At 35.3% G+C, this 15,419-nt stretch overlaps 1 protein-coding gene across 7 annotated transcripts in view; it reads right to left on the reverse strand.

Moving 5' to 3' along the window:
- Positions 1–111: 111 nt before the first annotated feature.
- The window catches only part of LOC124297578 (trichohyalin), a 73,133-nt gene continuing 57,825 nt past the window's right edge, over positions 112–15,419 (reverse strand). For 5 of the 7 annotated variants that reach the window (XM_046748797.1, XM_046748880.1, XM_046748963.1 and 2 more), the window contains 15 exons: positions 14,800–15,063; positions 14,298–14,687; positions 13,908–14,210; positions 13,640–13,792; positions 13,312–13,500; positions 13,055–13,194; positions 10,524–12,726; positions 9,147–9,404; positions 8,849–9,036; positions 8,702–8,759; positions 6,667–7,815; positions 6,405–6,565; positions 6,121–6,268; positions 5,812–5,978; positions 112–5,739 (listed from right to left, as the gene is read on the reverse strand). In XM_046748797.1, coding sequence (XP_046604753.1) covers positions 5,697–5,739; positions 5,812–5,978; positions 6,121–6,268; positions 6,405–6,565; positions 6,667–7,815; positions 8,702–8,759; positions 8,849–9,036; positions 9,147–9,404; positions 10,524–12,726; positions 13,055–13,194; positions 13,312–13,500; positions 13,640–13,792; positions 13,908–14,210; positions 14,298–14,687; positions 14,800–15,063 — 5,814 coding nt within the window. In that variant the 3' untranslated portion in view covers positions 112–5,696. Of the gene's footprint in view, positions 5,740–5,811; positions 5,979–6,120; positions 6,269–6,404; positions 6,566–6,666; positions 7,816–7,867; positions 8,304–8,701; positions 8,760–8,848; positions 9,037–9,146; positions 9,405–10,523; positions 12,727–13,054; positions 13,195–13,311; positions 13,501–13,639; positions 13,793–13,907; positions 14,211–14,297; positions 14,688–14,799; positions 15,064–15,419 lie in introns of those variants that run through there. The other 2 variants (XM_046749146.1, XM_046749222.1) reach the window with 1 other exon arrangement.

A 15,419-nucleotide genomic window follows, 5' to 3' on the forward strand; every position in this document is an offset into this window, starting at 1 on the left:
AGCAAATCCGTTTCACGATAATAGTTTACCATAATTTGATCTTACGAAACTACAATCATGTCAATCTTTGATTTGAAAAGTAAACAGGTAATGTGATCGTTTTCTCTTTTTTGAACCTTGTATGTATATATATCGTGATGGTTTATTGGTTTACATTGGCCCGTTAATACAGAGGTACATCGAGAAATAAGATTTTCATTATACCATAAAGGACTTCATCCATGATGGACAATATGTTCATTATTAGTTTCTATTAAATTCTAACAGGTCTATAAATGCGGCACCCAATTAATTTATTGTGCCAGGCCCTACTTCATTGTGCTTGGAATTATGATCATAGCGTTTTCGTTTTTTCTTTTTATACACCAGATTCAACTATCATATGTGATTCTGTAACACATTGTAAAATCCTCTGACTTGGTCATATGACGCTTATAGGAACCATGTAGGAGAATTTCGTGTGCAGAATACTTATCAGATTTAGTAGAACCACCACAATCGTATTCTTTATCATACGTGTCAGACTAATGTCGAGTGTTCTAGTAAAGTGAAAATATAATTGTGATGGTATACACATATAGAATTGTCGAAATGAAGTTCGCTGTATACGTATGTTTGAATCAGTATATCGCTAATACAGGTCCCTTTTTATACATCAACCATTAATATCTAGAACTCACAAAAATTTGCAGATTTCAAATTCACAAATACTTTCAACGACTTGACCCAGACTCCAGAAGGTAATGGTTAATTTATAAAGAATCACGCGGTATTTCATAATTACATGAATTTGATAAAGAATCGGCATGCGGAAGAGTTTTGATTCGGAAATCCTTATTCGGACTGCTATGATTTCACGGCTTGCGAACAATAATTTGAAAACTGAGAGATAAGAATCATTTCATTTAAACAGGTAGATAATTGATTTTACATTATATTTTAACTAGTGATGAAATTTTAGTCTGCCGAGACAATTCGTTGAATCATCAAGAATGTTTCTTGTAGCATTGATTTATATCCTTATACAACAATGAATGGTGCAAAGAATGAATTGTTTTATTAAACAGTGTATGGAGGTTGAATAATAGGTAGATGAAAATGCAAATTACAATAAACATGACTCGTTAATGGCACACAGCATGGCAGTTGCAACAATTTTGTTTGCTTCACATTTTTTAAAGATTTAATTCCCTTAAATATCGTATAATAGTATAATTACTTTTTAAGTATATACATGAGTCAAATTGTATTGCGTTTCACTTAATTTACTCAAATGCTATTATATATTTATATGAAAGGAAGTAAGTAAATAATAAAAATTTATTACGAATTTGGAAAGAATCTTTGACTAATCGATTGAATTCTGTTATTTTGCATTTTCTCAAGTTTTGAGAATCTAAAGTTAAAAAATTCGTAAAGAGCAGTGATAAACAAATTACTTCATTATATATTAGTATAGAAGTTTTTATATGTTGAATGAATATAAAAAATTTCACTTGTCATTATATAATTACAATAATGTCATCAACAAGAAGTTCTAATCAAATTGTGACAATAAATAAGATTTTTCACTTTAATGCACTCCAGTTCAATGTTCAAGGATAAGAAGATGGTATAGATTAGATGCACTTTAATCCACTAGTATGACCATTAATGATTCTTCTTCGCTACCATTTCTGTTGCGTAAAGCAATATTCTTTACTCTTTTTTGTTATATGGACTTACTTGCCTAATCGTTTCAATGCAAATTTTTAGACTCAATCCGAGGCAAACTCTTGCTGCTTATTAAAGCAGATCATAGAATTTCCTTGAGTATAGGTATAATCATTTGAAATTGGTACTTCAAAAGTTTCGTTTTTTTGTTAGTCTTTTTTTTTTTTTGTTTTCAGTTTGACAAAATCAATTTAAAAACTCTAAGTATTCTTCTTGTTATTTGTATTATTTTTTAGGTACATATTTTCTTTATATTAAATGATCAAAAGGCAGAATGTAATGAACACATGATCAACAGTCATGCTTAATTAATTATAGATACATTAGCGTATAGAATATTTAATGATAAATTTTATTACTGTTTAATTATGATGTAACATGATGATATAGGTATAGGCTTGATATGATGGCACATAGACTAAATTTTATACAACGTCTTACTATAATAAATGTTTAATATCCTTTTTACGCGTATAATAGCTTATGATTTACATTTTTCCCAACTTTTTTTTCTTTCCTTTTCTGGCTATAGCTATATATACGTATATTAGACATTATACGTATATTAGATATATATTTGTATACTGACGTGACAATCAAGGCAAGATTATAATACGGTAAATCCCCATAAACCTGTAGCTGACAAATAAAGTTTGTGGCATAATCTCAAATTGGATCGTAGCAAGATTGATCCTCTGAAAACTAAGGAATTTCATTGTAGGAGATAAATATATCGAACACATATTGCTTGCCGTTTTAACAACATTCAATGGAAATTAATGAATACAATCAACAAGGGAGTTCTTGGCTGTACCCAAGTCTTCACCTACAATTACTCGGCTAGATCGCTGATAAAAAAAATCAATGAAGATTTCGACTCAAATATATGAAACAATGCTTTTACATTTTTTATCGATGAGTATGTTTGAAACGGTATTCGGTTTCAACGGACCGCGATTTGCAAAGCACATATTCGATTTTATCAAACGATTAAGAATATGCCATCAACGATATATTGTAGTATGATATATTAATGCAAATCACAACATTTTTCTCAACTGAAATTCATCTACCAACATTTACATTGCTTACACAAAATTCTGCTTGTCAATGAGAGCAGTTATAATTCATTATTATAAATACTGCTAGTATGATGAATAGTTTTCTTCAAAGTTTCGTTTCATTTCTCATTGTATGCATCAAATTTACATATAACACATGTTTGGCAATTAAACGTAGAGTGAACACGTTGCTTTCACAACTTTAGCTATCAAAATTTTAAAATCTCATATTTTCATCTGTTTGTGGTAAATTGTGTATATTGTGTGAGCATGGAAAAGATAGTCATTAGGTGAAGAGAAAACAACTTTTGTTTCACATATATTCTAACTGTAACATGACTTAAACTGTCTTTAATTTTTCTAATAACATTTCAATCTTCATCTCTATAATAATTCTTTTGACCGAGTGACACAACTGATGTAATCTTTTGCATGTGATTTAATATAGATAACTACTATAGCGCACACAATTGCTTTTTTTATATGATATTTCAATTTATGTTGCGTCTGTACTTTTACTACGTAAAATTTATATCCGTTAACATAATTGATTATAATTGCCTTTACTAAGCTAAATGTTTGGAATAGGATTTCCAAGATTGTAATAGTAGTCGCAAAGATTTACGAGATCTTTGTAGGCATTGAAATATTTTGGGACAGAAAAATTATTTACAACAGTTTAGCGCCTCGGGTAATTCCTCTGTTTTTCTGAAATCTTTAAATCAAGTTCTGCGACATTATGCAGTATAACGGAATAACTTGTTTTATCAAATGGTTTCTTACACTTTGGAGAAAAATTCTCATACCTTTGTCTTCACCATTTTGTTATGATCATTGATAATTTTCACTTGGCGATAGTTGATTACTTCTTCAACGCTCGTTCGTTTCTTTATTACCCGAGCATTTAATAGGTTTGTCAGATGCATACGAACAGTTATTATTGTCATCTTAAAACGATTCAGCACCTTCGTCCGATTTCAATTCTTCTTGTTTCCTCCTTATTATTTAGTCTACTTTATATTTCAATTTTATTTTTTTTCTGCTTGTTCAACTTCAAATCTTTCTTGCGGTGCTCCATAATAATTAAAGAATATTGCTTATATCGTATTTAGGGTACATATTTAAGTCGTAATATTACATAATGTTGAAGGACTTTTGGACCCAAGATAAGAAAACCAAAAAAAAAAATGTTAACTGGCTTTTTAAAAATAAAATTTTCTTCCTCATTCTGCATCTACTAAAGTAAAATGAGCTGATTGATATCACGCTGATTGCAGGTGATTTTTGGTAACAGACGGCTTAAATTAAGAAGAATTTATTCACTTTGTCAAACAAATTATGTACTCAAACGTCATTTATTCTATGTATTGAATTCTTTTCGTCTCAATACATCCAAACCAACATTACAATGTTAACATAGCCCTAAACAATTACTTACGAGCATAAAAAAATAAAAACAAGTATAAAAATGGCGATTGAATATCAAGAACCAAACATAACTGAATTTTGCCATTACGGAGAAGCTAACTGAGAATTCTTCTCACGATAATAAATAGTTTTGAATTAAGAGTAACTATGATCATTTTATAATAAAAAAAAAATTGAGTGTAATTATTTTAGTAGATCTTGATTGCTGAAAGTCCGCCAAATAGTATTTAATTCTTAAATATTGGAATACAAACTTTCAAGTAGGAAACAAATGTAACCTGACAAGCATACTGAGGTCGTTCGAGTTAGAAGAGTTGCCTGTAAGTGAGTACTGAATCATTCCTTCTTAATTTATAACATCAATTAACTATCAGGATTATTATTATCTAAATTAATTCTGAAGGAAGAAGCTAACATTCTTAATAATTGGTATAGATCTTATTGACCTATGAAGTATAATACAATGGATTTTTTATTATATGTTGCGCATATAATTGGCTTGACGTTAATATTTTTTTTCTTTCTCATTACAGATAACAAATAAAAAAATTTATATTAATCAAATACTATTTGCATTAAGAACTAATTTGTGCATTTGGTGCAAAGCACGACCCTCGAGAACAGGGATCTCTTACACTATAATATTGGTTTCATGACTAGATCAAAACAATGGCTTTTATGCTGTTTTTAACTGTAGAAAGTTAAAAAAAAATATATATCTACTTCTTTGAAGTAATCAATACTGATTTATGCAGGGCGTAATGAATAACAATAATAATATTTCCATCAATGGGCTCGAAGTATTATTATTTTGCCTGAGGTCGTGTTTCTTTGAGTTAATTAAAAAATTATAAAAAATCATAATGTAGGTACAAAAAAAGAAATTCAGCGTATGCTGGATGAGACTTGCAAAGAGGCGTATCACTCGTTATCGATGACAGTTTATACTGGTTAATTGTCTCTTAATAATTTTTATAACGTGCTTACATTGACGTGACGTTATAGTCTTTTATGTTTTGTTATTTAACAGTGTTTTACTGTAATATAACATTGACACGTGATTTTAATATCTTCATTGTCACGGATAGGTTCTGGCAGTTAATTCTGTTCTTTTGTTCTTATCTTTTTTTTCGATCAACACTCAGCACATGTCTGACACTATTGTGTATCTTAAATGTTTCAAGTTACAGTGCGTCTCATTAAAAATTTAATATTAACGTGCTACGAATTTATATTATTTCAATTTGTTTAAATCCGTCAGTTTCTTGGGTACTCGTCCGTGATGATATGGAGATGAAGATGGCTGGCGGTGATGTGATTCATGAGGTGAAGAATGCAGATGTAGATGTAGATGTAGATGTTTATGATGATAATATTGCATGATGACACATAGAAGTAAAAGTTTCTACGCTAGATTGTTCTAGAACTGTGCACATGACAACATCAAAGGAACGTTAGAGGAACAGTACGCGGGTGGTACTTATCTGTTATATGTCATTTAAGAGTAGTCTTTGCCTGAGCCTGCTCTACCTCGATTCTGGAATGCGACATAAATTGAATACCCAAACACCTTGACGTTATTTAAATTCAATTACGTGCTAATATATACCTGTGATTATTTGCATTTCCATTCGATGTCGCTTGTAAATTTCCTACAATATTTTCTGCTTCATTTTGACTATCGTCGTCACTGTCTGATGGATCAAGAATATCTGTGAGGAAGGGCGTCGTCTCTGGACTGGACGATTCAATCGATAGCGCTATGCTCCGTTCGTTCTGAAAAATATTTGAATAATCTGATACGCAAACAAATCAGGACTATATTATTACAATTTTCGTTGGTGAAGAAAATTGGTGGTTTCGTACAGTCCGCCACTGAAACGTGGAAATTCGTGTTGCTAATCGCTTTTTTTTTTACCTCTTCTTTCAGTTTTTCCAACAATCTTGTTCTGTCCGCTTTTAGTTTGTCTACCTGTTCCGCTTGCTTTTCTGTTTTTATACCAGACAATTCGAGCAGAGCCAAGTGAGCATCTTTTTCTGAGACCGCAGCTTCCAGTGCTTCTCGTCTGAAATTAATATGCCAAAAACACGTAGTGACTTGAAGGATTTCTTTTAAAGGATAGCAATATACAATAGAATATTGGATAGAGAATAACTTTGTTCTGATGTTGTAAGATTGGTATATTATTTTTCGATTCTCACTTCATATTGTGTAGCTCTTCTAGTTGCGTCGTCCTTTCTTTTGTCAGACTACATAGTATCTTTTCCGATTTCTGCAACCTGGACAGAAGTGGCTTACAAGTAGGACATTTTACGGCAAATGATGTCTGAAGTGATGCGATCCTCTGCTCAAGTTTTTCAATCTATAAAGTATAAATAGACGCAACATAAAATTACGAATCAACTTGTAAAGTAGAAAATTGTTATATAAATTTGTGCGATTAAATTATTTTTCATAACTCACTCGTTGTACGCAATTGCGTTTCTGTTGTTCTTCCTGCTTCAGCTTCCTCTCCCCGTCACTGGCGATGACAATGCTTTCTCGAAGTGCTGTGGTTAGTTCCTCAATCTTGTCTTCTTTTGTCTTTATGAGACTGTTCAGTTCTTTTTCATTTTCTTCTCTTTGCCTAACGACGTTGACTAATTCTTCGATCTGCTCCAGTTCCATTTGCTCAGCGAAAGCTCGCTCTAAAGAATCAATCTCATCTTCCAATTGCCCAATTCTTTCGTCTCGCACTTTTATTTCCTCTTTCAGCACTCCAATGTCTTCAGCTTCGTACTCACCAAGTTCTTTTTCAAGTTCAACCATTTGTTTCTGAAGCCTAGAAAGTTTGTCTTGCCACTGTGCTATTTCATCCTCGTATTCCTGTATATTATCGTCCTTCGAAGATATCAGGCTTTCCATTTCTCTCACTCGTCGCTCCATTTTCGAAAAACCGTCACATTTATGACACACATTAGAACCCTCCGGAAACAGCGATTTCTTTTCATCCAGTTTGCTTTCAACTTTTGCTTGCATTTCACTTTCCAATTCTGTTATCTTATTGTCTCTGGCTTCAAATTGCTTTTTGTAAGCCACACTATTGTCATTTCGTTCTTCCGAACACAGAAGCTGTTTTTCTAGAGAGTTAATAGTCAATTGTAATTGTTCTATTCTATCTTCTCGGTCTTTTAGTTTTTGTTTTAAAACGTCGACATTATGTTGTTTTACATAGTCTTCTAAATGTGTTACCGTTTCTTCCAGTTCCATTATTCTGGCTTTATTTATTCTCAAGTCTTTGTCATCGTTTTTTTGAATACGATTTTCGAGTTCCTGTATCTTCCTATTCTTCGCATCCAAATCCGTTTTCAAATCATGAAGGTCTTTAACATCCGGATTGTGCTTCAGGAAATCTTCGAATTCAGTAATAGTTTCTTCTAACTCTTCTATACGACAATTTCTGTGCTCAATCTGAAGTCTTAATTCTTCTATGCCGTTGGTGTCCGAGTGATCTTTTAAGAAATTTTCCAATTCCATTACTTCACTCTCTAATTCCATTATTCGATGATTTTTCTCATCAATATCCTGCTTCCAGTACGTTGTGTCCTCTTGGTTTGTGTAATGAATCGACGACTTGCAAAGAAGTTTATCACAATTAATATACATGCTTTGCACCCATATTGTGTTTCACACAGAACACACAAACAACAAATAAAAGAGCAATAGCAGAAAATAAAATATATTGACAACGTAACGAAAGTTTTTTTTGTTCCGGATGGCTTTAAACTTGTGCCATTGTAGATTTATATTTCTATAAGACATATTAACAGTTTCTCTTCTTCTTTTTTTTTTTTGGTATTTTTTAAATGGTTTTCATTTTATAGGTATATTGATATAATTATTATTATCATTATCATCATTATTAATATTTTAACAATGGTCGTAACTTTTCTTAAAATATTTGCTTCGTATATTTTATTTATTTATTATTAAGTTTAAGTTACTCAATAAGATTATAATGTCATTATCTTTTAAGAAAATTGTACTAAATAGAACGGAGAAGGCATCTCCAACAAAAATCGGCCTTAGAAGAAACTTTTTAAGAAACCAGCGGGTCCCGCCTTGTGTTTTAATATGAAATAGTATTTGATTTAATTAAATAAAATAAATTGATTGCCCAAGTTTAAATCATCCAAAAATAAACAGGCGAATAAACATTTGGATAGAAAATATAGAAGATATGTTTAGCGGTTGAAGCAGCAGGTGAATTAAGTTCGTAATAATGAAAAATCACATTCATGCGTCGATATACGTTTAGTGTATGTGTTATCCACGACAGCATGTAAATATAAGAAAAAATACTGTGTTAGTTACGGCATTAGAAAATCGTTCATTTCGCACGTTATTTTCAATTTTCTTCTACCAATCGGTATGTTTACAGCAGATATATATTGTAACGAATTGAAAATTACGAGTGGTAATTTATAAATTGAATCTCACGATGTGTTAAAGTACTGACCTCTTGTTGCTGTGCACTTGCAGCTTGTTTTGCTTTTGCTTGTGCGACTCTTAGTGCTCTGGAACAAATGAATTTCATGTATTATCAGCGTATGGAATTTTCTGTACTTTATCAAATGTCTATTAGATCTTCTAAGTATGTACTCACTCTTGCAGTTCCCTTATCTGCTTCTCTTTGGAATTTTGCTCCTCTTGGGACATCTGAACTAGCTGTAACAACCTTTCCATTTCGGTGGCACTACGTCCAGAATCTTCCTTCGATTTCTCCAAATCTTTCTCAGCTTTCTCAAGCATTTTCTGTAATTCCGCCACTCTTTTGTCCGGAGACCCACCGCTCTGTATTTATGAAAATAGATAAAAGAATTATGCATAGAATGTAAATAAAACGAGAATATTATTGTACGGAAAAATTTGAAATCTGCTTATTTACTTAAAATACAGCTCACCCTTTGCAATTGTTGTTCCAATTGGTCCATTCTTGCTTTACGCTTTTTAAGGTCTTGGTCAAGATTTTGAAGTGCCTTCTCCTTTTCTTCTACGCTTCTACTCTTCTGATCTATGGCTTTGATACGATCTTCTAGTTGCTTCCTCTGCTCTTCTACTTGTCGCTTTTGTTCATCCAATTGTTTTCGTTCCTGATTAAAGTCGGCGCCAGCTTTCGTAGCGCCAGCTTGAAGCTTCTTGTTCGCCTCGTGCAAATCCACCTGTACAAACGAAATCATTTCAATTCCACATACTTATCTCAAATTATTGGAAAAACTTAAACAAACACAGGGTTGAAAAATGTATGGTATTTGTGTTCTTATTTTTCGTTTGTCGCTGTATAGTGTAATTGCAAAAACAAATTGATATTATAGATGCAACTTCCTATATAAAAAAAAAACTTCACAAATATTTACCAACCAAGAATTATTCGGCACTATTTTTGTTGTTGTTTTTTTCTTCAATAAAATATACAATCCTCTGATACCCCATTCAAATATTAAACATCATATGTAGACTAATTCTAAATAATATTTTCAAATTATCATTTTACAACTCATAAAACAAGTTTTTGTGAGATTGCATAAATAGGGAGGTAGGTCTCTGCAATGAACAAATTTTCCCGACCGCATATTATATGCATCAAAAAAAACTTGGTGGAACACCAAATATTTCGTGGTAATGGTAGCAATTTTTGTGCAAAAAACAATCGAGACAACAACTGATGAAACAACACATGCCACGAAATAGCCAAGGAGATCCAAGTAGGATGCCGATGAACGATGAGGCGGCAAAACAACGTAAAGTAGTAAAGTAAACGAAAATGTAGAAGGAAAATGAAACCTCTGCCAAAGAATAAATCATCCTGCTACAACAGTCACCATAATAATAATAACAATAATAATAATGATATTAATAATAGTAATAAAAATAACGGCAATAATTGTAATTATAAATTATGTACAATAACCATAGCGACAATACTCATATAATATTATGAATATAATAACAAGTATATAAATATAATATTATAATAGTAGTGATTCACATATATGTATATAAATATATAATATTATGCATGGTAGTGTATGTAGATATGACGATGGTGTAGAAGAAATGCAGCATGCTGCTCGACACGATTATCGCATTATTAACAACTAAGGCTGCTTGTTGAATGACGAGTATGTATGAAGGTTTAACTAAGGCTTCGTGGAGATGATATTTAGGCGACAACATAAAATTGTGCAACTTAGGCGAAGGCTGGCCGAGCAGTTTGGCTGGATACGCAACAAATGGTGGTGGTGCTGCTGCTGCTGCTGGCAGGGCGGCATTTTTCTAACCTGATTTTGTTCCAGCTCCTGACAAAGCATCTCCAGTTGAGCCTGGAACCGTTCCCGTTCAACGCTAGCTTGTTTCACTTCTTCCTTAGCACGTTCGAGTTCCTTCCTGAGCCTATCAGCCTCCTGTACGGACTGCTGATTTTGTTGATGCTGTTGCGCCGTCTGCGCTTGCACCACAGAGGCTTGTTGCAAGTTGGCTTGCATCTGTTGTATCTGTTGCTGCTGAGCATGCAGCTGCCTTTCCATAGCTTGAACACGTTTCTGTAACTCCGACGCTGTCCTTTCCGCATTATCCGCCCTGTTTTTCTCATTATCTACTAATTTACGCCATTGTTCCAGCTGTGCCTCAGACTCGCCTCCTCTAGCACCTAGTTGTTTCTGTAATTCTTGAGCTCGCTTTTCAGCTTGTTCGGCGCGTTGTTTTTCTTTGGCTTGTGCTTGATTCAAGTTTTGAACTTGTTGCGTAAGCCGTTGGACTTCCCGCATTTGAGATTCCAAAGCTTCTTTGGTAGCTTTGTCCGGAGTTTGGGAGTGAGCTCTTTGCTGTTGCAGCTGATGAAGCTTCCTAAGCTCGGTGAGTTCAGTTTCGCTGGTGTTCAATTCTTGTTGGAAATTCATTAACATGTCTTGAGATTTTTCCAGTTGGATAACCAGCTGATCTCTTTCTACTTGCAACTGCTTGGCCTCTGCTTCCAACTTTTCCTTGATTTTCTCTATTTTCTCCGAATGCTTTTCTCTATTCTCCAAAATCGCTGCCATCTTGTCTCGATCTCTTTGAACCTGTTGCAGCTCGTGTTGTATTCTCGCCAACTCTTCAGTGCCAACCTGTTGCTGCTGATGTTGTCCTCTGCGGAGTTCTTGCCTCAGGGCTTCTCTCTCTTCGTGTAACCGTGTCAGCTCTGCACTCAATCTGTCCAATTCCTTTTTACTTGCCTCATTGCTCTCCTGGTACTTAGCTAAGAGCATTTGGGACTTTTCTAGCTCCTTCGCCAGCCGGCCAGCTTCAAGTTCGACTTGATCTCGAGCGATAATCGCTTTGTCCAAGCTTGCTCGGAGACGTTCTACTTCTATACTAGCACTCTCCGACCTCGTTTTACCTTCGGTCTGCATGAGTCTTTCTAATCTGACAATTTCTACTCGCAGCTTTTCATTGTCCGCCTCCAGAGCGTCGGCCTTGGCTTTGAGCTTATCATGCCTGTCACGTATTTTTTCAGTCTCAATTTTCGCTCGCTCCATTTCGGCTCGATTCTTATCCTGGGCCGCCGTTACCTTGGTCGCTTCCTCTCTGGCACGTTCCAATTGTAGTTGCGTCTCGTGAAGTTTAGCTTCCAACTGCTCGACAACTGACTGCGATCTCTTTAGCTCAGCCTCTCGAGCTTCTAGTCTTTCGCGCAATTTCTCTACGTCCTGCTGCAGCCTACTACCTTCACTTTGCCATTTTTCCTGCTCGAACTGGTATTTACCTCGTACACCTTCGGCACGCTCCAAATCCGCACGAAGCCTCGAAGCGTCCTGCTCAGCCTTTCGTGCCCTCTCCAGCTCAAGTAGCGCCTTGTCCAAACGATCCCTCAGCCTCTCAACCTCCAGCTTCGCCCGTTCATGGTCTTCTTTTTGTCGCTCTTGGCTCTCTTGATATTTACCAAACCTTGCTGCGTACCTTTCTGATTCCTCTCTAGCGGCTTCAGCTTCGGCACGAAGCCTTTCTGCTTCAGCTTGAGCTTTCCTAACTTCGGCTTGTTGCCTGTCGTGTTTCTCATACATCTTTTCGATCTCAAGCTGCATCCTGGCCAACTCCTCTTGCGTTTTTTCAGTAGCAGCTTGTGCTTTGCTCAGCTGAGAATGAGCTCTCTCTAGTTCGAAGGAGACCCGCTCGTTATCCGCAACTAACTTCTCTCGCTCGTTTTGGTGACGCCTCAACTCGATTTGAGACTTTTCGTATCTCTCACGAACCATCTCTAGATCTACTGTTAGTCTGTCCAAGTCCTCCTTGGACTTTTCTTCGTGTTCCTTAGTGCGACCCAACTGAAGAGCTGCTCGATCGTACATTTCCTGGACACGGGCCAGTTCCTCCTGTGCTTTACGAGCTTCTTCACGTCCTTTGGTGGCCAATGTTTGCAGCTTTTCTACTTCTAATTCCAAGTGATCCTTGTCAGCCTCCATTACATCGATCTTATTCTGTAGACGATACACCTCGCTTTGTGCCCTGTATAACAAAAAGAAAATAAGAAAATAACACTTATGAATTAATTACAGTTTTATTCGGCTCATAATTTTGGAAAACCAAAAAAATGGACTTAAGATCATGCAATAGATTTGCAAAGACTTAAAGATACCAAATTGTGAATGCAGTTACAAAATGTTGTGACAGTAGGTGAATTATTTAGGCTCATTTCGTTACCTTGGCAGGTTTGTAACTTCATTGATTACTACTTATTGATAGTAATAAATTTAGAGTCACGTAAAAAGTTAGTGTGAATTATTCACCGGATCATTTTATCAATTCTGAAACTGTATTATACCAAACTCATTACCTGTCATATTTTTCACGCATTTTTTCAAATTCTTTACTGGCATTTTCTCTTTCCTCGTAAGCTTTGTTAGCTCCGTATTGAGTTTTTTCCAATTTGTCTTTAAGAATGTCAATTTCCGTTAATGCGTCGTCTCTTTCAAGCTGAAAGCAAACACAAGCTCTATACCATATTGAAATTCAATACTTATTGTCATCCAGGTACTCAATTCAGAAATTTTAGGCTAAAGTCTTGTTACAAATTTGTCAATGAGTACTTACGGTAAGTTTTTGATGTAAGGTGTGAACCTTCTCCCATCGTTCCTTGATCAAGTCAAGTTCGGACATAACATTTTCTTTTTCACGTTGCAGTTTTACTTGTTGACTTTGTTGGAATTCTAATCTTTCATGTAACTTTTCCATCTCTTCTTGGAAGTTATCTCGTTCTTTCTGCAGACGTTGCATAACCATCTGTTTGAAATAATGTACATTACCATGAGCAAAAAAAGATTGGTAGTAGATAAGGTAAAGTATTAAATTGTCCTTAAGAATATTCGTAAAGTATGAGATGAAAATACTCAATACAAACATAATTTATATCACGTCGTACCTGTGCCTTCTCATATTTGTCATGAAGCCGATCGACCTCAAGTTGAATTGCCTCACGTTCTTTTTGCATTCTAGTCGATTGACCAAGTGCTTTGTCCAATTGGCTTTGCACGTTCTCAAAGTCGTAGTTTTGCTTCTCTTTTTCAAGTTGCATCTGTAAGAAAGTGTTATATTGAAACATGGGACTTCAGGTACGAAATGAAAACAATAAAAGAGACACAGGCAGAAGGCAAAATAGAAGATCCGTGACAAAATATGCTTATACTTACTCTGCGTACTTCTCCTTGAGATTTGTCCAATCTCTCCTGAAGTTTGTCAACTTCACTTTGAGCCTTGTCCAGCAAGTTTTGTAATTTATCTTGCTGTAATTGAGCTTTGCCCAAAGTTGCCTGAGTGCGTTCCAATTCTTCTCGAACTTTTTCAAGTTCACCAACGGCTTTGTCACGTTCAGAGTGAAGACGAGCCACGGAGGCTTGAGCTCGGTCATATTCCTCGCGCAAGCTCTCTTGTTCTCCTTGTGCATTTTCTAGGCGAGCTTTCAAACGATAAACTTCACCTTGACTTTTTTCAACCTATAAGAGAAGATAAGAATTATTTTATCAAATGACTAAACAATTTGCCAGTGATTTATAAAATTAAGAAATGTTAATGAATTCCACCTTTTCTTGAAGAGCAGTTGCTTCAGCTCTGGCTCTTTCATTGTCCGCTTGAGTAACTCTGAGCTCAGCCTGTGCTCTCCTCAAGTCTGCTGTCGATTTTTCCGCACGTTCTTGAATTCTGTCCATCTCCTGAGACGAGTTCAACGTACTTCTGCCAAACGTAGTTTGCGATCTTTCCAAGTCGTGTCTCAACCTTTCATTCTCTAATTCAAGGCGAGTCAACCGCTGTTTAGCAGCCTCCCAGTCAGCACCACTGCGACCAACCTCGGAGGCCGCTTTGTCAAGTTCTGCTTTACTTTTGCCCAATTCCGACTGGGAACTTTCCAGTTTTGCTTCGAGGCGATCTTTCTCAGCCTGAGCACGTTCCAAACGGGCGCCAAGTTTTTCGACCTGCAACAATAAATGTTGATCATTAATAATGTGAATATTTTTGTTGGAATAGGAATATCTTCTCGCCAAGTTTATCGTCGACTCTGTAATACCTTACAATAATTCAATTTACCTCAGACTCCAGGGCATGAAGTTTCATTTTGTACTCGGCGAGTTCTCTTTCATGGAGTTCTCGCTCTTCCTGTTTCTCCTGTTCGGCACGATCCCTCTGCTCGCGTAACTGAGTCATTTGTTTCTCTTTATCGCCGATAGCTTCCTCCAAACTGCTCAAGGCTCCTTCACTGCTGCAGTGATGTGCTTGCATAGCGGTCAAACGAGCCCGAGCCATATCTACTTGATTGTCCTTCTCTTTGAGAAGATCCTCCAGATTTTCAATCTGTGGAATGAATTATTTTCAGTTTATTACATACTCCCAACGGCCCAATTCAAATTCAACACAATTCTGTTTTATTCACTGTTTTTCATTCTAACAATAAGTTTATTGCACACTAATCGGTAAAGTTTTGTTGTTATGATCATTCAAACTAGACTACCGATCAAATTCCGTTGTTAGTGCTTCTCTTATTTGTGTTTTGGCCCTTGCTTGCCACGAGTTTTTGTTAACGACAATAAAGCATAAACTGTTTAGATTGTTAGTAAGACGTTAAATCGTTTGTAAACTCGTTAAATTCACAGTCAGTATTAACTCCATTTACTTACCGTTGTACCAAAACTGACGTTAATATTAATTTA

The sequence above is a fragment of the Neodiprion virginianus genome, chromosome 1, assembly GCF_021901495.1.
Source record: "Neodiprion virginianus isolate iyNeoVirg1 chromosome 1, iyNeoVirg1.1, whole genome shotgun sequence".
In the NCBI taxonomy this organism is placed as follows: domain Eukaryota; kingdom Metazoa; phylum Arthropoda; class Insecta; order Hymenoptera; family Diprionidae; genus Neodiprion; species Neodiprion virginianus.